This window comes from Glycine max, chromosome 3, assembly GCF_000004515.6.
Source record: "Glycine max cultivar Williams 82 chromosome 3, Glycine_max_v4.0, whole genome shotgun sequence".
NCBI classification, from domain to species: domain Eukaryota; kingdom Viridiplantae; phylum Streptophyta; class Magnoliopsida; order Fabales; family Fabaceae; genus Glycine; species Glycine max.
This window is the reverse complement of record NC_016090.4, coordinates 18051238-18079015: the sequence shown is the minus strand read 5'-3', so window position 1 is coordinate 18079015 and position 27778 is coordinate 18051238. Positions and strand designations below refer to the sequence as shown.

Below are 27778 nucleotides of genomic sequence, written 5' to 3'. Positions count from 1 at the left end.
GAGAATGGTTTGTTGTTTTTGCTAAGAAAGGGGTGGGTGTGGGTGTGGGTGTGGAAGGATGATAATGGTAGATCTAAAATTTCTATGGTTGAGATGCGGGGATGGAAAAGACATGTGCCTATCTATTTAGGAGAAAAACAATTTTTGGCAATTTTAAACCACTAAAAGTTGTTAAATATACTTTCAGTCAAGTTCTTAACGGTTCAAAAATTAATTGTCATAAAATATAATTAAATAATAATAAAATTTATGTCACCTCATCATTTAACATAAGGTTTTGATGACAAGGACTAGAATCGTTAATGGACAAAAAAAACCAGAGATTAAGACTGGTCAATTTTTTATTCACAAATTAAAAGTAAAATCTCGAAGAAGTGTAGGCAAAAAACATAATTAACCTTTTATTTTTGTTTAATTTCGCACTAAATTTTTTTTATGCCATGCCTTGCATCATTAGGTAATACAACCAACAAGGCCTTGATTCAGATTGTTACTTCCTACCTTTTACTATTTACACTTCTTATTTTTGAAATATTCCAAAATTGTCCTTTCTTTTTGTAAGTTCCTGTAAACCTTGTTTCCCTTAAACTAACCTCCCCACCCACCTCCATTAAAGCTCTGCATAATACCTCCCCCAAAGCCTCCCCACCATAGTGTATTATCTAAAAAATTGAACACAATATTAATAACAAATCCAAATTAATTATCTTAAAATTTCAATTCTGGAATATTATCGGTAATCCAAAACTGTATTCCAAAATACTTGTTTTGGAATGTAATATTCTGGAACAAGTATATTAGAATACATTTCCAAATCACCGATCATACTTCAAGAAAAAGTGTTTTGTAAGTGTAATGGGTATTCAGAATAGGTATTCTGAATATATTTACAGAATACCCCATACACTCACAAAAGAAAATGAGGCAAAACAGCTTACATGCGATGACATCTTCAACGATAGGGTTGGGTTGTGGTCGCTAGGCAAAGACATAGAAAAAGGGAAAATTTGCAAGAAGATAAGGAGAAGAGAGGGAGTGGTTTCAGAGCATAAATGGAAAAGAGGTACAACAAGAGGACAAGGTGGGGAGGTGCTTTGCATGCTGTAATTGGAAAAAGAAAGGAATGTGCATGCTAGGGTTGGCATGTGATTGGGTGTCTAATGAGATTAGGCTAATCTTGTCCATTTGGGTATGTACATTTAACTACTGTAATAGTTATTCTGAGATCTCTGGATGTGTGTCGTAGGTGGTTACACAGAAGTTATCATTTATCTAAGACTGAGTCAGTATCTGACAGAGGGGATGCATGAGGTGACTTGGAGCTCGGTTGGCCTACTTTCGATGGGGTACATGATGTTTTCACTTTTTATGGGGTGCAGGAAGCAAAAGCCCTCCTCCTTTCAACGCCCATACCTATAAAGGCCACAAATTAAAACCCAATTCAATCCGAAACAGAGAGAGCGAGGACACCATGGCCAACAACAACGAAGAGGAAGAGGAAGCAGTGACGCCAATGGTGAAGTTGGGTTCTTACGGTGCTGAGGTTCGGTTGGTGGTTGGTGGGGAGGAATCCGCCGCTGAAGAGACCATGCTGCTTTGGGGTATTCAGCAGCCCACACTTTCCAAACCCAATGCCTTCGTCTCTCAAGCTTCCTTGCAACTCTCCCTCGACTCTTGTGGCCACTCTCTCTCCATTCTTCAATCCCCTTCCTCATTGGTATATCTCTCTCAATGCTCTGCTTAAAGCTTATTGATTAAAGCTTTGATTTTGATCATGTTTTGGATTCTAACTTGATGACCCGGTTTTGTGTTTTGCCCGAACTTGATTACTCATTTCATAAAATACCATGATGCTGATTGTTTTTGCTTAAAGTTATTAGCTTGCTATAGCCCCTGTTGATGACATGTGTTATTGAAGATATGAATTTTGAGAAAATGAACAATTTAACTTGTTTTTGAGTAATCATTAATATATATATATATATATATATATATATATATATATATATATATATATATATAGTGTCTGGAGTGTCTTGGATGCTGTACACTTGTTTTATAGGAGCGGAACTTAACAGAATAAACTAACTTAAATTAATGGTTCTGTTGACATGGATAATAATTCACATTAGTGCTCAGATGGCTTCTGCTTTAGCTTGTGCCTTTTCTAATGATTGGTTTTTAGTCTTAAACAGTTTTGACATTTAGGACTTTTGTTTCAAGGGAACGCCTGGAGTAACTGGAGCAGTGATGTGGGACAGTGGAGTTGTACTGGGAAAGTTTCTAGAGCATGCTGTTGACTCAGGGATGCTTGTCCTTCAGGGAAAGAAGATTGTTGAATTGGGTTCTGGTTGTGGATTGGTTGGGTAAGTTCAATTGCAATCTCATCCCATTTGACCTGTTCATGCTAAATGGCTATAGTTTGTCCATAATTTCTTGGTTAGCTTTTGTCTTTTTTCACATGGATTTACTGAACGAGGAAAATAGAGTTTTGAGCTTTTGCATTGTCTTTTTTTACGAACAACAGACAGTTTGAATAAGCTTCTCAATAAGTCCTTTTTGTAGAAGAAAATATAATGAATTAAGAAGTTAATAACAATCAAATTTCTCCTTCCACAGCTTAAAATCTACTTTTCCACCTAAATTTTGCTATGAACTCTCATCTTTCTACTCCATTAGTTGTGTATAAGTTGATTTTATCTTATGGGAGAAGTTTGATTCATTTTACCTCCTTAATTCTTCTTATTTTCTTTTTCTTCAAGTGTTTGTTCAAAATTTTATCCAAACTAGCTCTAAGTTGTCTAACAAATGACGAGGAATTATTTTTAAGTTTGTTCTTACTCATTCTGTGATACACCTTTCTTATTTTTTCTTCCGTAGTTGCATTGCAGCCCTTTTGGGTAGTGAGGTCATTGTCACTGATCTGCGAGATAGGCTGAGGCTACTGAGAAAAAACATTGAGACCAACATGAAATGTGTTTCTCTACGGGGTTCTGTAACAGCAACTGAGCTCATATGGGGAGAAGATCCTGACCCAGAACTCATTGACCCCACACCTGATTTTGGTATAATAATTCTCTCCCTCAACTCCTTCAAGTGACAAGGAGCAAACAACATTCAATTACTGGCATCAGAAACTTTTGACGTTTCGCTGTGAATTGTGATTATTGTCATCATTCTAATCATAACTTTGTAGTTAATTGTATCCTTTTCTTCCTTTGACTTGCATGCCTTGTCAAATATTTGAATTACCTGCATCTCATATGATATTTTGCTAGCATTCCTTATTGATTCAATACTTCTTGTTTTCAGTGATAGGATCTGATGTAGTGTAGAGTGAGGGGGCAGTTGTGGATCTTCTAGAGACACTTATGCAGCTCTCTGGATCTGATACAACAATATTTTTGGCCGGAGAACTCCGAAATGGTAAAGAATACCATTCCTTTTTCTTTTCTTGTGGGAGCGCAATTTATAGCATACTGTTGAGTAGTGTTTTCTGATCTCAGATGCCATTCTTGAGTACTTCTTAGAAGCTGCAATGGATAATTTCACTATTGGGCGCGTGGAACAAACGCTCTGGCACCCTGATTATTGCAGCAATCGTGTTGTTCTTTATGTTCTAGTGAAGAAATGATTGTTGAGAATATGATGTTTAGTTGTCTTCTGTAACGCTAGGAACATGATGTCCATATTGTGCATCAAGAATTTAACCATATTTTCTTTGGTAGCCCTCAAGTATTTTGTTATTTTTTGTCCTTGTGAATTTGGTTTGGTTTGATGAGTTCCAAACAAAAGTTTGCCATATTGTGACATTTTAATGGGACGGAATGCTGATTTAGCTGGGAATTGGAACTCTGTACACCAAGACTTAGCTAAGCTGTGCTAATGTCTTTTAAGGATGCGTTTGAAAACCAATATTTAAATAATGCACTTACTGCCTCTTTTTTTTATATATATAATAGAAAAATGTTAACGCGTGAGAGCACTATATAAACAAATATCGAAAATACTTTATGCAAAAGTATTTATTATATTAAAAATATATTGACATTTAGTTTATGTAGTTAAATCATAAAAGAATAAAAAAGGTGTTTTTTAGGGATTTGTACCCAAAAAATGTTTAATCGTAACTCTTTTTGGCCCCTGTTGCTTTGACAAAATTATAAGCAAAATAACACCATGGGATATGCTTATATGCCAGAATATGGAAAAACTTCATCCAACTTGAATAAATTTCGCAAAATTTTTATTTATTTATTATTGCTAAATTTTGCTAATGATATTTTTATTTTATTTTGAAGAATTATTAACAATTACACTATTAATTGTTAGGCAACTAGTATTTTTTTAATAGATGCCTTGAAGGCACAGTAAAAAAAAAGCTTCCGCCTTCCTTGGTCATAATTAGACTCACATACATCCAAACAATTTTGAAATACCAATTTTCTCAAAAACAAACAATTTTATAATTTGTTCTTGTTTTTAAATAAAATCATTAAATACTTTCCTAAATTTTATTAGTTTGAATCAAAACTTGAAAATTCTCAGTAGCCACATAATTACTACAACATTCTTAATCCTACTAAAATATGCCAACTAACTCCGAGTCTTAGACAATGCATGCCTATCAACATTTGATGTTTAATGTGATTGATTATTGTCTTACTGATAAATCTTGAATTAAATGTTGCATTCTCAAGAGTATGCCTCCTGTTCTTTTATAAAAGCTAACGATGGTTGGTGGTGTGGTCGATTAGTCTACTAATGAATATTTCTTCGTCATGATTTCTGTTAAAAATTTATGAATGGATGGAGTTAAGCGTTTAACGACAGGTGCTTTTTGGCAGGCCATATTTCCTCGAATATTTGGCCATGAAGCATCAGGGTAATCTACTCTTAATTTCTACTTTGGATTAAGACAACATTGGGTCACTAGTGATCCTTAGGTTATTTTTGTTGAATTTCATAAGAAGAATTTTTGTATTTTTAAGAGTTACCCAATTGGGTAGTATGAGAATTTGATCAAATACTGATATGCCAAGTTGAGTTAGAGTGACAATGATCAGCTGAGAGTGAAGTATTACACTATGCATGGGAATGTGATACATTGTTGCATCAAGGACATTACTTTAGCTAAATCATTGCAAAAAGGTGTAATCTTCTCAGTAGATGTTTAATATTTGGTATATTTTTGCAGCATTGTTGAGAGTGTGGGACAAAGAGTGACTGAATTCAAAGAGGGGGACCATGTGCTAACAGGATTCATTGGAGAATGCATGTCATGCAGGCAGTGCACATCTGGAAAAAGTAACACTTGTCAAGTTTTGGGATTGGAAAGGATGGGTTTAATGCATAGTGACCAGAAGACTCGCTTCTCAGTAAAAGGGAAACCTGTTTACCATTATTGCGTTGTTTCAAGTTTCAGTGAATACACAGTAGTCCATTCTGGATGTGCAGTGAAAATCAGCCCCCTTGCACCTCTATGTCTTCTGAGCTGTGGGGTTGCTGCATGTAAATGTTTCAGCTGTTTATTATTAGTTCTAAAATTAGGGAATAGATTAATGGAGTTTCAGTAATCAACATTTTAAACTTAAATCCGTGTACTTAAATTACTTGAAATAGTAACAGGTTAATAGCCATTAAGCTGTCTGATTCTTTTTTCTTTTTTCTTTTTATTTCCTATAAATGGTTAGAGGAGGCATGACTTCTGTCTGTGTGTTCATCAGTTTGAATGTCAAAGGAACACTATGGCCTTGGAAAATAAACAAAGGCAATATATATAATTGTGAAATCATCACAGGTGATCCTCTCAGCTGGAGGTCATCAAGTGAATTGGTCTGATTTTCTCTTAAATTAGTTAAAACTTAGAAAGATAATAACTTTCTTTTTTGTTGTTTTGCATTTTGACCAAACCTGTCGCGTATTTGAAACTGATTGATTGTCAAAGGTCACTGTTCTTTACAATTTAAATTGATTTTAGGGCATATAAGTGTTCCATCACCTGCCTCATAGATGCTTACCACATAAATTTACCCTGCAAAATGTCTCATATAAGTTTGATGGCTTGTGTTTTCTTGCATATGTGAGGAAAAACTCAAACAAACACGGGTTAGAACACCTCCAAGGAAAGCTTCTTTTTAAATTAAAAAATACTTTTAGAAATATTCGGAGAGAAAAACATCAACTTAACAAGTAAGCAACAAGGAATTTCAAGACTAAATTACAAGATATAAAAAATTATCATTAAATTTTAAAATAACAATATAATAATACAACTTAATTCCTATTAGTTGAAAAAATAACAGTATCAATACTTCTAAATTAACATGGATATGGTGGAAACTTTTTAATTTTTAACCCATAAAAAATGTATTTAAAATAGTGTGTCAAGATAATATCTTCCTAACATTTGTGGCTAATCCAATACTTGCTTATGTTATAATTGATTTTAGATAGAAAAAAAATATCATTAGAGTCAATACCTACCGCGCGGGAAATGCTAGGTGCACCCAGCAATTTATTGAATGGGCCATTTTGCCCTTCATTAAAAAAGTTAAATAAAAAGTTTAAAAAGCTTTTCCCTCTCCCGAAATCATTCACGCCTCTTCTTCTTGCTTATGCTTTTCTTCCCTCTTCCGCGAGCCTCTGCGTTTTCTCTTCTCCGCGAGCCCGGCTGCTGCTTGTTTTCGCTTGGACGCCATTTCCCTTCGAGGTAGGTGTCCCTAACCTTCCTTTTCTTTTATTATGCACTATAGATGTAGCATTTAGGGTAGGTTAGAGGAACCTTAGGGTAGAAGACGTCGGAAAAAATGGGGAAAGGGTGGTTACGGTGGCGCCTTCCGGAAGATCCTTTTAGGGTTCTTCCGGAACTTCCGGAAGAAGGTGTTCCGGAAGATTTCCGAAAGAAGGGTTCTTCCGGAAGTACTGAAAGGTCTTCCGGAAGAACTGGTCTTTTGGAAAGCTTCCGGAACACCTCTTCCAGAAACTCTCTGGATGAAGTAGTTCTTCCGGAAACTTTTCGAAAGAAGGGTTCTTCCGGATGACCTTTCAGTGCTTTCGGAAGCACTTTCCGGAAGAACCACTTCTTCTGGAAAGTTTTTGGAAGAACAACTTCTTCCAGAAGTTAGTTTTTTTTAAAATATTGTTTTTTAAAATTAATGTATTTTATTTATAAATAGAGTTGGTTATTTGTATAAATTAAGTTGGCTATTTTTGTTAATTGGTTTTGTTTTTTATATGATTTTAGTTGAGTATTTTACTATTTATTTATTTTTAAATTAGTTATGTATTTTTTTATAAATGAAGTAGTTTATTTTTATAAATAAAGTTGTGTGTGATTTGGAAAATTTTTTTAAATACTAATAATTTTTTATAAATGATATAAATTAAGTTGTGTATGTTTTGAAATTTTTTCCCATTTTTTTTTAATTTTTATATATAATTTTAGTTTTGTATGTTTACTAATTATATATTTTGAAATTAGTTGTGTTTTTTTTTATAAATAAAGTTGTTTATTTTATTATAAATGAAGTATTTTTTATAAATTAATTTGTGGATGTTTACTAATTAATTATTTTTACATTAGTTGTGTTTTTTTTTATAAATGAAGTTGTTTATTTTTTTTAAATTATGTTGTGGATGTTTAATAATTAATTATTTTTACATTAGTTGTGGTTTTTTATAAATGAAGTTTTTTTTTTAAAATTAAGTTGTGGATGTTTACTAATTACTTTTTTTTACATTAGTTGTGTTTTTTTTATAAATGAAGTTTTTTACTTTTTTTAAATTAACTTGTGGATGTTTAATAATTAATTATTTTTACATTAGTTGTGGTTTTTTATAAATGAAGTTTTTTATTTTTAAATTAAGTTGTGGATGTTTACTAATTAATTTTTTTTACATTAGTTGTGTTTTTTTTTATAAATGAAGTTGTTTATTTTTTTTAAAATTATGTTGTGTATGTTTTCAAATAATTTGATTTAAATTAGTCTTATTTGTTTATAAATAAACTTGTTTTATTTTTATAAAGAAAGTTGTGTATATTTTGATCGAAAAAAATACGTGTTCGACATGATTTGTAGATCATGGCTAGAACATGAGGTTTAGGTCGTGCTATAGGTAGACTTATAGGCAGAGATAGACATGATGACCATGATCCAGCTGATGTTCCCGAGAGGCGTAGGCCTACTGCCTCAGCCCGTAGGCAACGGGTTCATCAGATGACTGCGGATGCACGTGATATGGCTGAGGATGTTGCTGACATGGCTGAGGATGTCCCTGATCTGGCTGAGGAGGCACCTGAGATGCGTGCGGACGTACAAGGTGCTGATGGTGTTGAGGGGTCAGATGCTGATGATGTTGAGGGATTCCCTGGTGGGCTTGGAGTGGACAGGTATTTTAATTTGTTAATTATTTATCATTGTTGATTTGTTTGTCATTGATTTTTTTTAATAATTGTATAATTTGTACTTCAAATCAGGAACGTCCTGATTTGAAGTTGGTGTCACATGGGAGGAAGGTGACATTGATTGGGAGGCCAGTGCCTGAGATTGAAGGACTGGTTGGTGCCACAAGATTAAGTCCGCTGGTCGATTGCTCAGTTGTTACTAGCAATCTTGGACTGATATCCGCATTTGTGGAGAGGTGGCACAACGAGACCAGCACCCTCCACCTTCCAGTAGGAGAGTTAACGATCACATTGGATGATGTGTCGTCACTCCTTCATTTGCCTATCACTGGCGCGTTGTACAGTTTTCATGCTCTTTCTATGGAGGAGGTGAGATTTTTGCTGACACAGTTACTTGAGGTGTCTACCGAGGAGGCTAGAGCCGAGACAGCACTGACACGTGGGGCATACGTACGACTAGGATGGGTTCGAGACATTTATGAGATGAGATGCCAGGCCCGGCGGTAGATTGTAGTAGCTCGTGCTTATCTGCTGCACCTGGTCAGTTGCACTCTTTTTGCTAATAAGAGTGCAATATACGTGCATGTGGTTCACCTAGATGTTTGGGTTGCGTTGTAGGTATTCGGTACTCGAGATGATGTTTTGCAATGGGCTCGAATAGTTGCCCATGAAAATGGATTTGTTGCAGTGATTATGAGGTCTGACACAGAGACCGGTAGCAAAGGAAGAAGTTCATTTGTCTTAATTGGGTGTGAAAGGAGTGGTACGTACAAGTGTATGTTAGACAAATGGCCTCAGTTATCTTAAGAAGGGGGGTTGAATTAAGATAACAAGAACTATTCCCCAATTAAAATTTACTCTCTCTTTTTAGATTAACAATGCACCCTTAACATGAATTACTCAAAAGACAATTCAAAATAAACTTCTTTCAAGCCAAAGATAAATAGTAATAAATAAAAGAAGTTTAAGGGAACGTGCCGAAATGCAAACTTGATTTATACTGGTTCGGCCACTTCCCGTGCCTACGTCCAGTCCTCAAGCAACCCACTTGAGATTTTCCACTCTCTTGTAAAATCCTTTTATAAGTTCTGAACACACAAGGACAATCCTTCCTTTGTGTTCATAATTCTTTTACAACAAGAGACCCTCGGTCTCTTAATCCCTTTTTAGAAGTAAGAAGAAGATAAGAAGAAATCTCTCTTGAAAGAGATAGATTGTACAATAAAGATCAATCACAATTCCTTATTGAATATGCAAGTGTTTGACCAAGGAATCTTTGAGAGGATAAGACATTTCAATTCAGAAAAACTCTCTTAATCTTTTGAGAGGATAAAACTTTTTGAGCAATCAAAACTCTCTCTCAATTCGTGTTTCCAAGTCACATAGAAATAGGCCTTTGATGGCCATTCATAAACCATTTGAATAGATGTGACTCTTAGAAGTTATTTTCTAAAAATCTCCTCTGGTAATCGATTACAGGTGTAAAAATTTGAATTAAAACGTTTATTAACTGCTGGTAATCGATTACCAATATTGTGTAATCGATTACCAATATTGTGTAATCGATTACACAGTCTAAAATTTGAATTCAAATATTTAGTAGCTGTTGTAAATCATTTTTGGCCACTGGTAATCGATTACATCCTCTGGTAATCAATTACCAGAGAGTAAATCTCTTGAAAAACACTTTTTAACTTAAATTACTTGGCTAAACCTTTTGCTATATCAATTAGGAATTCCCTTCCTAAAATACTAGTGATCATCTTGATGTTGTGGCTTGTATTCTTGAATCATTATCTTGAATTTAAACTTGAAAAGCCCATTTGCATCATTTGCATCAAATCATCATGATCATCATCAAAACACCAAAGTCATTTGTTTCTACGGTGTAGGAATAAAGAATTCGTTAGAAAAGACACTAGGAGTAGGAAATGTGGTTGTCCCTTCAGGCTTCGTGGGAAACCAGTGCATGGAGGGGAAGGTTGGATGGTGAAGTTGATCTGTGGGATTCTGCCTCTTTTATAAAAACATTTATTTTTAATGTAATTGTTACGAACAAAACTCATGATTTTAGCTTCACTTTTTTTAAAAAAAAAATTAGAACACACGAAAACTTCGCTTAAGGACCACGATCAGAATCAGAATCGATACGTCAATTAATATCATAAAATAATAAACTGTGCAAAACAAGTCAACTATATTAAACTAAAAAGTGTAATAATTACAAAAATTCATGTCAACTACAAGACAAAAAATAAATACAATAATCAATGCTCCGTGCGGCGTCTCTGACGAGCCCTAACACTTCCATCAGCACTGGCTCCCCCACTGGCGATCGTCAGGCAGTCCTGCATAATTTCATATAACTTTGTGCCTGTAGTGATCATCCTAAGGTTGAGCACACGCTCCAACCTCTGTGCAATCACCTCATATCCGTCGTAATCATCCTGTGATGGTCATTAGAAACATTTATTATAAAATTTAAAATAAATAACAACTCATCAAACACTAAACGCGCAAAAAATCTTACCACATGTGGAGGGGGGTCAAATGCCACTGGAACCTGGGGGCTGGGCGGCTGTATGTACTCCTCAGGGTCTGTGGCTGGTGCATCTCTCGGCTGGTCACCTGCCTGGGTGGGTATCATGAATGGGTGAGATATGCGGAAAAACCACTCCATGTAATCCGCAGATACCTGCCCAGGCACTAGACAAAGCTCACCCGCAGGTAGTACGTGCTCCGCAAAATGCATCCACCTGTCATCTATATCATCATGTGACAATCGAGCACTAACAGGCGGCGAAGGGATGCTCTGGATGTAACCAAACTGTCGTACCACCCTCTCCGGTCGAGCTGTGACCACCATAGAACCCCATCTCACCTGACCCTGGAATGATGAAATTAGCTCAAAGGCCCTAACCCCCCGATGCTCAGTGTATGGCAACTAGGACACATCTGTGACGGTCAAAGCATCACAACGTGCCCTATAAGGTGCTCCTGTGATTCCCTTCATGTGCGCCTTCGACGTCAACCACCGGGAAGCACGTGGGGACGTCTCCTGGTATGTATCATCTATCACGCATTGGTGCACACTGGGGAAGTGCTCATAGATCCAACACTACACAAAAAATGAGGTTAACATAACATAAAAACATGTTTAAATCATAATCGAACGTAACATATTAAAAAACATAAAATTTACCTGTAATAGAGTCAGGTACCCTGCAAGCTGTCGTGTGGTGGTCCTAGAAGCCTCATCTAACTGGTCATACGTATGAACCAACGAAAATGTGTACCTCCGACGAAATAGGAAGACCAACGACTAACAAAACTTCAAATACGGAACACTTGCTTCACGGGACCACCAAATCTTCAAATACGAAACACCTACTTCACGGGACCACCAAATCTTCAAAGCTTTTTACGGAAGGATAGCAACAGCAAGAACATGAAAAATGAAGGATGCAGGTGAAATGGAAGGAATGAAAGGGTGTAAACAAAAAAGGAAGCGCAGTAAATTTAAAGAAAACTACACAGGGGCAAAATCGTCATTACATATGCATTAAATATTATTTTATTTTTACTTATTATTATAAAATGAAATTTATTTTTACTTGACATTGTTATAAATAATAATTATTTTTATTATTATATATTAAATTTTTGTAATATAAATTAAATGTTATCATAATAAATATTTTATATTTTTAATAAAATATATGAATTAATTAATTTTTATGATTTAAATTATATTAAATTGTCACACAAATTAATATTTACATTTACATGCGCGTAAAAAAAATTACAAATATTACTCATAATTATGTTCACTAATTATTTATGTATAATAATATTATTTATTTTATAATTTAATGTATTCATTAAAATTAAATAATTACAAAAAATACCATTTAAAAAAAAAAAACAATTTCCGGAAGACCCTTCTTCCGGAAGAAGAAGGTTGTCTTCCGGAAGAACCTTCTTCCGGAAACATTTCGGAACATGTTCTTCCGGAACGTATTCTGGAGTTCTTCCGGAATCACATCATCTTCTTCCGGAATAAGGTTCTTCTGGAAATTTTCCGAAAAAAGTGTCTTCCGGGATGATTCCGGAAGAAGGTTTTTTCTGGAAAGAGTCTTCGCGGAAGGGCATTTTCGCCCATTCACTGTTTGCTGGGTGCCCCAGCAATATTGCTGGGTGCACGTAGCAGCTCCCCTATCGCGCATAAAGAAAAGTTGCAACAAAAAGCTGAAAATATTGAAAAGTACAAGAACCCAAATCAACTTGTCTTTGATGGATGATAAATGGCTTACAATTTGTTGTATGATGGATACGTATAAGCTTAAATTACAAGATAATCCCAATTAAGACCTTGCAAATGCAACACCAAAGAAAATATGAGTAAGCCTTTCGGCACCATTTTGACATGCACTACACCCTACTTCCTCATTATGCAATAATATAAAAATATTTACACATTAAAAAGTTAAAAATAAAACTAAATGAATAAAAAGTAAGTCTTACTACTTTTATAATTTTTTTAATAAAATTTAGTTAATAAAAATGTGTTTATAATTTTAATTAATCATGTGTTTTCCTTCTATTGTCTTCTCTCTTGTCGTCACCTATCAGACTTCTATCAAGCTGAACACTACAGGGTGACCTCAGTCAAATGAACACAAGAAGAGGATGAGTCAAGGGAGAGGGGAAAAGGGTAAGACGGAGATATATTTTTTTAGGTGCGTCAAACAAATACGGATTGCACAAAGCAATTGCCAATACAATTAACATAATAACATAGGGCCTTTGTTTCAATGTCCAAACACACCCGAAAAGCTAATGACTTGTGGGTGTGCCTTAATGCTTTTATTATAAGTCAAGCAAAGTACAAGATAAGAAATTAATTTTCAAAAAATTCATCCGTGTAATGTATGATGTGTCCGCGTACACTTTAGTCTATTAATTTCGAGAAATGCTATAACCATCGAAAAGAATACTAGAAAAATTGGTCGTCCCATTAAATTTGGACCCGTGTCAACTAACTATTAATTAATTTCAAATTTTAAAATGTTTTTGAGATTAGAGAATAAACAATTAAATATGGACATGTAAAAAAAAAAACTAATGCATCTAGAAATTAAAAATTTTTTATAAAAAAGCAATTTTTAAAAAGAAGAATCTAAGGACAAGAAAATATATCGATGAAGTTAAACACATTATGATCATGTTTTGCTTTTGTCAGGTACCAAAATAGAAGATACCTTTGGCATTGCAATCAAAAGTCTAACATTTATTTAGTATTGGAATTGATTGATATTCTTAGGTGGTGGAATTTGTTTATGGACGGTGGTGGTAGATAAGGATATAAAAACCAAGTGTAATAGCATATTTATTTGATAATGGATGATACTTTTCATCCGAGCATGGTACAAAAATAACTATTTGAAAAAGTGTTTTTCTATTAGGATTATTTCAGATATTTTATATCGGTTATTAATAATTGTTGTAGTCAATATCATAAAAAAAATATATTGTTGATATAATGTTTTCATTTTTTCTTTTTATTTCTTTTTCATTTCCGAGCCCTCTTTTTTCTTTTCTCTAGGCATTATGACACACAAAGTTCATATACTTCCGAGTCAAAAAGTTCTTTTTGTTGGTAGTTGATTAGATGATAGTTGATAGTTGATAGTTTTAGAGAATTGTTTTAGAAAGAAGGCTATGTCATTGATTTCTTGGATTGATCAATTACAACATACCAATTGCCTATTTATAGGCTCAAGTCACTAACCTCTCAATGGTGGTGAATGTTTCTACATTACTTTAGGTCTTTCTAGAGTTTCATGATAGATTAGTATCATGATAGTTCTAGATTCTTCTATCTTATACATAGACTTATAGTTCTAGATTGTTCTACCATATTCATACACATTATAGTTCTAGATTGTTCCACCATATTCTATACATATTATATTTAAGAATATTTTAGAAATTTGTAGCAATTTCAACACTCCTCCTTGATGCAAATTTCTGTGACTCCGAGCATAGCTCGTAATTCTTCAAATCTTGGTCTTGGCAAAGCCTTCGTGAATATGTCTGCAATTTGATCTTCTGTTCTGCAGTAGTCGAGTTTGATCTCTTTAGTTGCTTCAGCTTCTCTGATAAAGTGATACTTGATTGCTATGTGTTTTGTTCTGTTGTGATGAACTGGATTCTTCGCTATTGCAATTGCTGATTTGTTGTCGCAGTTGATTTTAGTAGGCTTATCTTGTTTTTCTCCCATGTCTTCAAGTATCATACGAAGCCATATAGCTTGACTCGTTGCTTTAGCAGCTACTACGTACTCTGCTTCTGCTGTTGATTGTGCTACTGTAGCTTGCTTCTTCGACGCCTAAGAGAACATTCCCGATCCTAGTGAGAAAGCATAGCCAGAGGTACTCTTCATGTCATCTGCTGAACCTTGAGACTTAATGTAAAGTGTAGGCTCACTCTTGCTCCTCCTGAATCCTCGATCCATGAAATACTGATCGATTCTGCTATACCATGCTCGAGGTGCTTGCTTCAAACCGTAGAGTGCTTTTCTTAGTTTTAACACTTTGTTTTCTTTTCCTTCAGACACGAATCCTTGTGGCTGCTCCACATAGATCTCTTCTTCAAGTACGCCGTTAAGGAAGGTGGATTTGACATCTAGTTGATGGATACTCCATCCTTTTTGTGACGCAAGAGCTATTAGAGCTCTTATGGTATCAAGACGAGCTGTTGGTGCAAATGTCTCATTGTAATCAATTCCGGGTTGCTGTGAGTAACCCTTAGCTATTAGCCTTGCCTTGTGTTTCTGTATGGTTCCATCAGGGTTGAGCTTTGTCTTATAGACCCACTTAACCCCAATGATATCTTTTTCCATGGGGACAATTTACTAACTCCCATGTGTTGTTTTTCTCGATCATCTGTATCTCTTCTTCCATTGCCTTGACCCATACTTCCTGCTTTGACGCTTCTTCAAAGCTTCCAGGTTCAAGTATGGCCAAGTTACAGGTTTCATATATGTCCACCAAAGATCTTACTCGTCTTGGAGTAGACTCTGGTGATGATAGTTCTTGATCTTGTTGTTGTGGTGGAGGTGAAGGTGGTTCACCTGGGTCTTCTTCCTCATCTTCTTCTTGAGGTAGTTGAGCGGGTATAAGAACGTTCTTCTCCACTTTTTCTTCATCCCAATTCCATGAAGCATATTCATCAACTTCAACATCTCGACTGATGACGAGTTTCTTAGTTTGCAATTTGTAGACACGGTAGCCCTTAGAGATATTGTTATACCCAAGGAAGATACCTCGTATAGTCTTGTCTTCAAGCTTGTGCCTCTTCACGTCTGGAATATGAATGTAGCATATAGATCCAAAGACCCTTAGGTGCTTTGCTGATGGCTTCTTCCCGTTCCAAGCTTCAATTGGAGTCTTGTCTTTTACAGACTTAGTTGGACATCTGTTGAGTATGTAAACAGCAGTGTAGACTGCTTCAGCCCAGAATGTGTTAGGTAGTCCCCTTTCCTTGAGCATCGATCTAGCCATCTCCATAACTGTGCGATTCTTTCTCTTGGACACTCCATTTTTTTGAGGAGAATATGCAACTATAAGTTGTCTCTCAATGCCTTCATCCTCACAAAATCTTTCAAACTCGCGAGAGGTGTACTCTTTGTCGCAATCACTTCTTAGTACTTTTATCCGTTTTCCACTTTGATTTTCAGCAAGGGCCTTGAACTTTTTGAATACTCCAAAGACTTCTGATTTTTCTTTTAGAAAATATACCCATGTCATTCTAGAGAAGTCATCAATGAAGAGTATGAAGTACCTGTTGTTCCCATGTGATGGAGTCCTCATTGGTCCACAAACGTCCGTATGTATCAGCTCCAATAGATCTTTCGCTCTCCATACTCCACTTGTTGAGAAAGGAAATCGGTGTTGCTTACCAAGAAGACATCCTTCACACACTTCATCGTTCTCCTTTATGCTTGGAAGATCTCTCATCATGTTCTTCTCATGTAACAACTTCAAGGCATGTGAGTTGAAGTGACCAAATCTTCGATGCCATAGCCATGAATCATCAACTTGTACCTTCATGGCAATGTTTGATGCATATTTTAAATTTAGAGGGAAGCTTCTATTGCTCTTATTCATCTTTACTTGGGCTATCTCAGACCTTTTATTTTTGTTGTCTAAGATTTTGCATACACCTCCTTCAAAGTGAAGTGTGTAGTCTCTCTCCATCATTTGGCCAATGCTTAGAAGATTTTCTTTTAGGCTAGGAACTAGTAAGACATCATGGATGAGTCGCGTACATTTATATGTCTCCACCATGACAGTGCCTTTGCCTTTTGATTTAACCACACTTACATTTCCCAGTCGAACTTTGACTTTGACAGACTCATCAATACTTTTGAAAATAGTCTCATCCTTGGCCATGTGATTGCTACATCCACTATCCAAGTACCAGCTTCCTCCCTTTCCTTTTATTGAGTCTTGAGTGGCGTAGAACGTACATTGTTCTTGATCATGCTCCTCTGTGATATTAGCTTGATGCCTATTTTTGTTGCGACAATTTTTCTCTACGTGCCCAAACTTCTTGCAATGGTTGCATTGTGGCATATTACGAAACCAACAATTTTTCTCTGCGTGGCCTTGCCTTTTGCATATATTGCATGGAGGATTTTTATTTGTTTTGTTCTTAAGGAAATTCCTAGAACCTTCTCTTCTTCTAGAAGTTTCTCCATAATTTTTCTTTCCTCTATTTTCTTTGTTTTGGGGCTGAAATTTAAACTTTGACCGGAAGGCATTTTCAATTGTATCTTTTTTATGCCTATACAGTCTTTACTCATATGCTTCAAGAGAGCCCACAAGTTCTGTCTCTGATAGAGTGGACAGATCTTTGGTTTCCTCAATCGTTGTCACGATTGGGTCAAACTTTTGGGGCATAGTAATTAGAATTTTCTCAACAATTTTCTTGTCAAGAATATCTTCCCCAAAAGCTCTCATTTGATTAACTATTCCTTTAACTTTAGAATAGTAATCTTTAACTGTCTCGGACTCCTTCATCTTCAATAGTTCAAAATCTCTTCTTAGAGATTGAAGTTTAACGGCACATACCTTAACACTTCCTTGAAACTCCTCCTGCAATGTGTTCCACGCTTCTTTGGCAGTCTTAGCTCCCATAATTCTTGGGAAAATTGGATCAGTCACCACTTGTTGCAAGGTGAACAACGCCTTTGAATTTTTCTGTTTATTTTTCTTCAACTCTTTTTCTTGAGATGCATTAAGAGCTGAAGTATCCGCGGGAATGGTGAAGCCTTCTTCTACTATGTACCATAAATCTTGAGATGAAAAATATGTTTCCATTTTAACACGCCAGAAATCATAATTTTCACCATTGAAGATAGGGACAAAAATAGTTGACAATTGAGTAGTGTTATCCATAGCTTAGAAAAAAAATATTATTAGAGTGGGTTAATAGTACAAAGGAAATTTTTGAAGTAGTTGGGAGGATTTTGGAATGGTGGGTAGGTAATATAACTACGCCCAATGTATGACCGAACGTAGCTCTGATGCCACTGTTGGTAGTTGATTAGATGATAGTTGGTAGTTGATAGTTTTAGAGAATTGTTTTAGAAAGAAGGCTATGTCATTGATTTCTTGGATTGATCAATTACAACATACCAATTGCCTATTTATAGGCTTAAGTTACTAACCTCTCAATGGTGGTGAATGTTTCTACATTACTTTAGGTCTTTCTAGAGTTTCATGATAGATTAGTATCATGATAGTTCTAGATTCTTCTATCTTATACATAGACTTATAGTTCTAGATTGTTCTACCATATTCATACACATTATAGTTCTAGATTGTTCTACCATATTCTATACATATTATATTTAAGAATATTTTTGAAATTTGTAGCAATTTCAACACTTTTTTTACCTTTTTTGATTTCACTTGAAGAGCAACCCATGATGAGTTCCTCCAATCCAGACGCAGACCTTCCTCGCTCAAGCTTATCATGTTGTTGCTGCTACCATATATAGATGCATTTCCAAGGTACCTTATGACTAGCTAGTTAGAACTAACCTTCTTCCAATCTTTCCCATATTTACGGTAAGCTTCATAGAAATGTTCAAGCTCATCCTTATTCCATTGTGGCCCTAACATGTCAGCCCATCTTCTCTTCTGCAAATCATTGAAATTAAAAAAAAAAACAATTATAAGTTGAAATATAATCCATAATGTCTGACCAAGTTAACCAAACTTTTTTCAATACCTAAGTATACATTGACAAAATTCTAAAAAAATATTATAAAACTGGAAAATGAGTATGGAAGTACTCTAAATGAGGTCAATACTTACAGAGCAAAATAAGTATGGAAATACTCTAAAACTGGAAAGAATATATATAAAGATTGAATAAAAGCAATATTGAAAAGAATATATTAAAGAAAGAAAAAAAGTGGACCAAATAACAACATAATCCCATTCTTTTATTAGAAACCAGACAAGCCAATTAAGAGCTATATGGAGGTCCAACTGCTCTTACCCTCTGTGGAGAGTGCATGCACCATGATGAACCACAAGGGACAACATACCTTAACCCCTATGCTTTCCTTCGATCAAAAGTCAAGTAGGGATTCACTTCAATAAAATCTTGGGCAATTTTTAAAATTGCATAAATCAGTTTGACACCACCAAAGCTAGTTGGGGTAGTTGGAGAGCCATAACCTTATAAACTCCACTACTATAATCCCATACCTGACATTTTGATCCTAGCATCCCATCACACTCTGCAAGCTAATGTTGCAATGTCAAAGTCACCACTTGCAGCTTGTTTTCATTTGACAGCTATAATGAATAACTCTAATAGTAATACCAAAAAACAACTTATTATATTACCAAAAAATAGTAATGCCGTCTTTGAGCATTGAAACTACTTATTTTAATTTACTAGCGAATGCAAAGTCAAGTATAAACTAATCTCGTTGGCTAGTTTTAGGTTGTCATGATTAAAAAAAATGCGACTTTTCATTCATGAGTACAAAGGATCAATGTGAGAAAATAATTTTTTTTTAAATATTAAAATTAACTAATATGTGATTGATGGATTTAACGAATTAATTGGACCGGCCATATTTATGTGTATCAAAGTTTGACGTGGGACCAACACACTAATTATTTATAATAATAATAATAATAATAATAATAATAATAATAATAATAATAATAATAATAATAATAATAATAATAATAGTAATAATAATTGTTATTATTATTATTAGTGTTCCCACAAGCCATTTTTAAATGGCTTGATTTTCACTTCTAAGAAAGAGAGACGAAACAGAGAGATTTTCAATAAAGTTGATATGTCCATGTAAATGTAATAATATATATGTTCGGTACTGAGTGTAATTAACACTTATAAGTTTCATACTTATTCAAGTTTGATTTCGTAGACCCAACAAGCAGCCATCCACATTCATACTAAGATTTCATATCATGGCTTCGGGATCATGTTCCTCTTCCTCTTCCTCCAATTAGGATGTGTTCCTCATCTTCAGAGGGGAAGACACACGTCATGGTTTTACAGACACAACACGAACACGGACACGTGGACACCTGTAATGTCCAAAATGTAGGACACGAACACGACTATATATATATATATATATATATATATATATATATATATAAAATTAAATAAAATAAAACTACATAAAATTAAATATGAGTGATATGCATAAAAGACCTAAATTAAAAATCAAGATATATATATTCATCATCATCTAAAAAGAACTTTTCCTATGATAATGAGTCACAAAAGAATACTAAGAGATGTCATTATACAATTTGTACGCTTTGTTTCTTTACAAAAAAAAAATATAAAGCAAGATGATGAATTAGCAACTTCAAGTCTTCAAGAATTCCACAAACTAGCAATCATCATTGAAAAAGACACTTTCTAACTCTGGTTCATCTAAAGACAAACTAGCAATTTCAAGAATACCACAATCATCAAGTGATCCAAAATCATCTCCGGCTACATCCCACATTTTAGTTTCCTCTTGATGATATTATGGAGTATTCCTTGAGAGAAGTCGTAGGTTGCTATGAACAAATACTAACTCTTCAGCTCTATGTGGTGCCATCTTGTTTCTCTTTAAAGAATGGATGAATGAATATGTACTCCAATTCCTTTCACAACATGAAGATGAACAAGGTTGCGCAAGTAGCTTAAGGGCAACCTTTTGAAGTATTGGAGCATTAACGCCATGAACTAGCCACCAAGCTTTTGGATCCATTTGACCTCTATCATTTAAAGAATCAAGATCATCAAAACCTTCTCTTCCATCCGAGAAGTTGGCAAACTCAATATTCACTTTCCTCCTTACATCCACATCAAGAAAGAACTTCTTGAAGTATTTTAATCTTTCACGAGTGAGTTCCAAGTCTTGATGTGAAGGAACTCGATTAGAATCTTCACTTAGCCATTTATGACTATAATATCTATTATTAAAAAGAAATATATACATGATTAAAAATTATGTAATTCCAAAAAAAAAGGTAAGTAAAAAAGTATACAGTTAATTACCTTGGATTTAAGGAATGAGCTAACAATGGAGAGGAGTGTTACTCTTAGTCCAACGGTCAATTAATATGGACTGCACTACCTCATAAAAGGTTGATCCTTCACTCTCCTCCTTTCTCTCATATTGATATATGGCATTCTTCACCTTTTCAATCATTGAATCCCACATTTCATATACTAGATGGAGAGATGCAGCTTATGTATCAGTTCTTCTAAGAACATCATAGATAGGGCTAGTGAAAGAAAGAATATAATCAACCTTATCCCACCATTTATCATCCAACAAAGTATCTTTCACAAATTTAGCCTTTGCAACATCATCTTTCTTATAAGAAGACCATTGGTCACTAATGACCATCTCTTGGAGTCCTTTCTTCAATTGCTTGAATATCTTGAGCATTACAATAGTGGAGGCAAATCTTGTTGGAGCAGTGGATAGTAATTTCAATGAATTGAAAATTGATAGTCTCATAGAGTGACTCATGACAAAATTTTTCACAAACATTGCATCATCCGCAATTTGGGTGATCCAAGAACATTCTTCATAAATAACATTGTTTTTTCTATATTCTTGGCTGCACATATGTTCTTCAAAGCAAGATTTAATGTGTGGACAACACATGGAGTCCAATAGATGGAAGGAAACTCAGCCTCAATTATTAAACCTGCTGCTTTACAAACGGCTGCATTATCAGTTACTATTTGCACAACATTTGAGTGCCCAACCTCCATAATTACCTCCCTCATAAGTTTGGCAATGAAATCCTTGTCTTTGATCTCATTTAAACAATCGATGGCCTTTAAAAACATAGGTCCACTCTCTGTGACAGCCATGAAATTAATAAGAGATCTTCTTTGCGGGTCACTCCATCCATCACTAACAATGCTCACACCCTTCTGGCTCCATGCATTTTTAATTGGTTGTAACAAGTTCTCCACATGTCTCCTCTCATTTTGAAGTAATGTTGTCCTTAATTTATTATAACCTGGAGGTTGGTAACCACTGATCTGATTGTTGGTGGCATAGACAAACGCCTTCCTATAATGAGGATTTCTTGCTAAATGAAAAGGCAGCCCCGAAGAGTAAAACATCCTAGCAATTTCATGATGAAGTGTCTCTCTAGCTTGCAAATTAAAGACATTTTCTACAGTTGATGTCTTTCTCTTTTTTGGATCAACACCAAGAGTGTATGTATCCATTTGGTGTTGAGTAGAAACCGGAGGCAATGATATAGATTTTGTTTTTGACTTCTCCACCCTTAATGTTGCCTCATTGTCTATCTTCTTCAAATCTATAAATCTGTCAATTGTTACCTTTTGACAAACTCTAACTTCCTTTTCAGTCATCTTCAACAAGTGTGCCCTCACTCTAGTGTAAGACCCATTAAAGGTAAAATCACAAATATTATTATATTTTATCTCATAATTTCCACCACCACCTACACTTTTTATCTTTGTAACATAGGTCCATAAAGGTTTGGTATCATCATCTTATTCTTTAGCTTGACTAGGACTAGAAGCACTCATCTCTACAACAATTTAAAAAAATTAAAAATCAATGTAAACAATTTCTAAGTAAAAAACAAACAACAAAAGCAATTTCTAATCAATTTTGTTCTTGTCTTATTAGCCATGTTCTAGCTTAATTTTATTCAAAATAGGACTATTCAAAATAATTTTAGTTTTTGTAAATTATATTTGTTTTATTTTTTATTTTTAAACAATTTAGATACTTTTTTAGAAAATAATTTTTTTAAGAATAAATAAGAATAAAAAAAATCACAAAACTCAAGGCTTTATTTTCTATTTGCTAACAAGCTACAATAAAATAATAAAAATTAAGGTAGGGGAAACTGAATAGTATAGTTCAATTAATGCCCCACACCTACCCGGACTTGTATAATAATAATCTTTGTGCTGTACTTTAAAGCTCCATTATTATTTGTGTTTTTATTTTCCATCTTCATTTATTATTTTTAATATTTTCTGTATAATTTTTTTAAAACCAAAAAACAGATTTAAACTATTGTGACAATTTTATAATTAAAAAGTAAATAAAAAAATAAAAACACTAGTAAACCCTTAAAATTTTAATTGAAGAAAAAGTAAAATTTCAATCCTACAAAAATATGTTAACATCCATCCATTTATTTTATTTAGAAAATATGATAATTGTTGTAACGTGCTTGAGGCCACCTTTAAACGTTTGAATGTATCAAATGGCACAACTTTTATTTAGAAAATATAATAATTGCTGTAACATGCTTGAGGCCACCTTTAAACGTTTGAATGTATCAAATGGCACAACAAAACAAAAAAGTATCTAAATAAAATAATAAAAATAAACTCTCTTGTAACTATCAAATGGCATTGGGTAATGGGTACCACTGCACATGGAAAGAGAAAGAGAGAGAATACCATAAAACCAAAAACCATACAGCACAAAAGCATCAATTGAAATTAGAAACCATAAAACCAGGCAAAAGCATCAACGGGGAAACAAGAGAGGCGAGAGAGAAAACTCAGAAACATGGAGGCGATGGAGCAGATGAGATCATGAGAAAACTCAGAAAAGAAAGAAGGGCTTACCTGCAAAGGAGGAAACGGAGGCGGCGACATGGAGGTTTGCTTGCGGTAAGGAGAAGACGTGATTTTCATTTTAGGTATGTCTTTTTTTAAATAAATAATAAAATATTTGGTTGGGCCGCGTTTGGACACGTGTGTCCACTTGTTGGGCCACGTCCGATCACGCGTTTCCTGCATCCAACCGTGTCCGGCGACGGCGGCGGCAACGGACACCGCGTCGCACCGGAGTCACACCCGTTTGTGTGTTCGGTGCGTCTTCGACGCGGGACGCGGCACTTCGGCGACGTGTCCGTGCTTCATAGTTGATAATTGCTGAGAAGTTTGATTGTTTGTGTTTTCTTGCAAATGTGAGGGAAAAGTCAAACAAACACGGGTTAGAACACCTCCAAACAATCCTTCTTTCAGAAATACTAGGAGAGATGAACATCAACTTAACAAGTAAGCAACAAGGAATTTCAATCATACAGTCTAGGCTCATGGGAAAGAAGGTTCTCTTGATTCTAGATGATGTTGACATACACAAGCAATTACAAGCAATTGCTGGAAGACCTGATTGGTTTGGTCCGGACAGCAAAATCATCATCACAACTGGGAACAAACAGTTGCTAGCATCTCATGAAGTTAATAAAACATATGAGGTGAAGGAATTGAATGTGAATGATGCTCTTCAGTTGCTTACATGGCAAGCTTTTAAAAAGGAAAAAGCTTGTCCAACTTATGTGAAGGTCTTGAAACGTGCAGTAACTTATGCTTCTGGTCTTCCATTGGCGTTGGAAGTAATAGGTTCCCACTTGGATGAAAAAAGTATACAAGAATGGGAATCTACCATCAAACAATATAAAAGAATCCCCAAGAAGGAAATTCTAGATATACTTAAAGTTTTGATGCTTTGGAAGAAGAAGAGAAGAATATTTTTCTTGACATAGCTTGTTACTTCAAAGGATGGAAAGTGACAGAGGTTGAACATATACTTTGTGGACATTATGATGACTGCATGAAACATCATATTGGGGTGTTGGTTGAAAAATCTCTCATAGAGTTTAGTTGGGATGGTGTAGTTAACATGCATGACTTGATTCAGGACATGGGCAGGCGAATAGACGAACAAGAATCCTCAAAAGAGCCAGGGAAGTGAAGGAGATTGTGGTTAACAAAAGATATAATTCAAGTTTTAGAAGACAACTCAGTAAGTGAGAGTATGATTTCTTATCTTGATCGTTTTTTTTCCTATCTTATCTTTACATCATAGTCAAGTTTTTTCATGACAATTTGTAAATTTCTTTAAACAGGTGAATCGATGTCTTACATATAACTTGTAATGTGGTTGATTCGTATCTTTTTTGCATTAACAGGGAACTAGTGAGATTGAAATCATATGTCTGTATTTATCCTTATCCGTGAAAGAAGCAACAATAGAATGGAATGAAAATGCCTTCAAAAAGATGAAAAACCTTAAAATACTTATTATTAGAAATGGTAAAATTTCCAAAGGTCCCAATTATTTTCCAGAAAGTTTAAGAGTACTGGAATGGCACCGGTATCCTTCTAATTGTTTACCATCTAATTTTCATCCGAAGGAACTTGCCATATGCAAGTTACCTCAAAGTTGCATTACGTCATTTGGGTTCCATGGCTCAAGGAAGGCAAGTTTAAGGAGTATATTTTGTTCGTCTTGTTAATTAATAAATTTACTTCAAATTTATTCATTTAGTTCTTATTTCTTTTTTTTCCATTATTTTTTCTTTTGCAGAAGTTCAGGAATCTAAAGGTTTTGAATTTTGACGATTGTGAATTTTTAATAGAGATACGTGACATATCTGATCTCCCAAATTTGGAAAAACTTTCATTTGATCGGTGTGGGAATTTAATGACAGTTCACCACTCAATTGGTTTTCTAAATAAACTTAAAATATTGAGAGCTAGATTTTGCAGCAAGCTTACCACATTTCCACCTCTCAACTTGACCTCTCTTGAAATACTTGAACTTTCACAATGTTCCAGTCTTGAGAATTTTCCAGAAATATTAGGAGAGATGAAAAACTTATTGTACCTTGAATTGGTTAACCTTGGCTTAAAAGAATTGCCAGTTTCATTTCAAAATCTTGTTGGACTCAAAACTTTATCCCTGCGTGATTGTGGAATTCTTTTGTTACCAAGTAACATTGTCATGATGCCTAAATTGGATTTTTTGGACGCTTCAAGTTGTAAGGGGCTGCAATGGGTGAAATCAGAAGAGGGTGAAGAAAAAGTGAGCTCAATAGTATGTTCAAATGTATATGGCTTCGCTGTCGATGATTGCAAACTGTATGATGATTTTTTTTCAAGAGGTTTCTTGCAGCTTGATCATGTGGTGACTTTAAACCTAAGGAACAATAATTTCACATTCCTTCCTGAATGCATCAAAGAATTGCAATTTTTAAGAATACTTGAGGTGGGTGGTTGCTTGCATCTTCAGGAAATTAGGGGGGTTCCACCATTCTTAACATATTTCACGGCAAGAGAATGTATATCCTTGTCTTCCTCGAGTTCAAGGATGTTGTCAAATCAGGTATTGTCTTGTTTTTAACGTATATGATTTGATAATATAATGCACACTTGATGTTAATAAACTTATGACTTCTTTATGGATTATGACTAACAGGAATTGCATGAGGCTGGACAAACTAAGTTTTGGTTTCCAGGAGCAACTATTCCAGAGTGGTTCAATAACCAAAGTAGGGGACATTCAAGTTCTTTCTGGTTTCGTAATGAATTCCCTGTCAATGTTCTTTGTCTTCTTCTAGCACGTGTGGAACGCATAGATGTAGATGATATTTTCATGCCTGCGGTGTTCATCAATGGCAAACTTCATAAAAATCCCTCTCGGGGCACTAAAGTAAGAAAGGTGAAATTGGATTATACATATCTATTTGACCTAAAATCAGCTTTGGAGCTTAATGATATATCTGAAGTGGCTTTAGAAAAGGAACGGAACCAGGTGGAAATTACATACGCAGGTCTGATAGAGACCTCACTGGTTAAAGCAACCGGAACCCATGTATTCAGACAGGATGATATTCGATATGATGATCCTTATTATGGTAAGAGAAAATTAGAGCATGATCTCAACAGTTGTGAATCACGTGTTGGAAATAAGACTTTTTATGTTTAGGAAAAGTGTTTAGGAATATTGGAGACTTTGAATAGAAACTTGATAGGAAGGAGAATTCTTTATGGAGGAGAGAACTTTGTATTTTTGCTTGATACAAATGTGTAGGATTACATCTCTATTTATACTACTCTAAGGAGAACTCTAGACACACTAATTCTAGAGAGTTCTCAACTCTAGAGATCCAAAGAGTATTCTAGAGAATATTAAAATCGTAAGAAATATCTAGACACTCCAAACACTACAAGAATTCTCTAGAAACATGACCCATAATTACTTAAGCCCAAAATAACTAAGTCCAAGGAACCAAATAATTAATTTGGGCCCAAATCAAGTTTATATTTCAACATCCCCCCTTAAACTTGATTTGTGACTCCAAGCATACTCCTTAGCTTCACGAAAGTTTCCAACTTAAGTGGCTTTGTGAAAATGTCGGCAGCTTGATCTTGAGACATCACATACTTCAACTTTACCTCCTTTTTCTCAATGCATTCTCTTATGAAGTGGTAACGGGTGTCGATGTGCTTACTTCTTTCATGAAAGACTGGATTCTTTGCCAAAGCGAGTGCTGATTTATTGTCAACACATATTTCCATAGGTTCTTCTTGTGGCATTTTTAACTCTTTCAACAAGTTCCTTAGCCAAATTGCATGACAAACGCATGATATGGCAGCGACATACTCAGCTTCACAAGTTGATAGTGTGACTATTGGTTTCTTCTTTGACATCCATGTGAAAGCAGTATCTCCCATAAAGAACACAAAACCAGTAGTGCTCTTTCTATCATCCAAGTCTCCACTCCAATCGCTATCACTATAGCCAACAATGTTATAATTGTCAGAAGAGTAATAGTGCAAGCCAAAGTTTGTTGTACCTTTGATGTATCGAAGGATTCTCTTTGCCGCCTTGAAGTGAGTTGTGGTTGGAGCTTCCATGTAGCGACTTACTACTCCTACAACATAGAGAATATCCGGCCTTGTACATGTCAAGTAACGTAAACTTCCAATCAAACTTTTGTA

At 34.9% G+C, this 27778-nt stretch overlaps 1 protein-coding gene, 1 long non-coding RNA gene and 2 pseudogenes across 3 annotated transcripts; 2 read left to right on the top strand and 2 right to left on the bottom strand.

Moving 5' to 3' along the window:
• The first annotated feature begins 1051 nt into the window (after positions 1-1051).
• LOC100816603 (protein N-lysine methyltransferase METTL21A-like) lies at positions 1052-3720 on the top strand (annotated as a pseudogene).
• A 6846-nt stretch (positions 3721-10566) lies between these two features.
• LOC121174630 (uncharacterized) lies at positions 10567-11363 on the bottom strand. The gene is made up of 2 exons (XM_041014268.1): positions 10938-11363; positions 10567-10854 (listed from the first exon to the last, which is right to left on the bottom strand). Exons 1-2 carry the CDS (start codon positions 11271-11273, stop codon positions 10675-10677), a joined length of 516 nt encoding a protein of 171 aa, XP_040870202.1. The 5' UTR covers positions 11274-11363; the 3' UTR covers positions 10567-10674.
• Positions 11364-11384: 21 nt separating this feature from the next.
• LOC121174631 (uncharacterized) lies at positions 11385-19197 on the bottom strand. 2 transcript variants are annotated; one of them, XR_005890829.1, is made up of 4 exons: positions 18983-19197; positions 18373-18618; positions 11610-11824; positions 11385-11525 (listed from the first exon to the last, which is right to left on the bottom strand). It is a non-coding gene; the product is annotated as an uncharacterized lncRNA (long non-coding RNA). The 2 variants fall into 2 exon arrangements; XR_005890830.1 differs by lacking the exon at positions 18983-19197 and adding an exon at positions 18796-18937.
• A 4273-nt stretch (positions 19198-23470) lies between these two features.
• On the top strand, positions 23471-26855 carry LOC100780429 (protein SUPPRESSOR OF npr1-1, CONSTITUTIVE 1-like; annotated as a pseudogene).
• Positions 26856-27778: the final 923 nt, after the last annotated feature.

Excerpts from the sequence above, each read along its gene's own strand:
- LOC121174630 (XM_041014268.1), bottom strand. The coding sequence starts at position 11,273 with ATGGTGGTCACAGCTCGACCGGAGAGGGTGGTACGACAGTTTGGTTAC. Across the intron at positions 10,855-10,937 it reads TTGACCCCCCTCCACATGTG|GATGATTACGACGGATATGA; the intron begins GTAAGATTTTTT and ends TGACCATCACAG.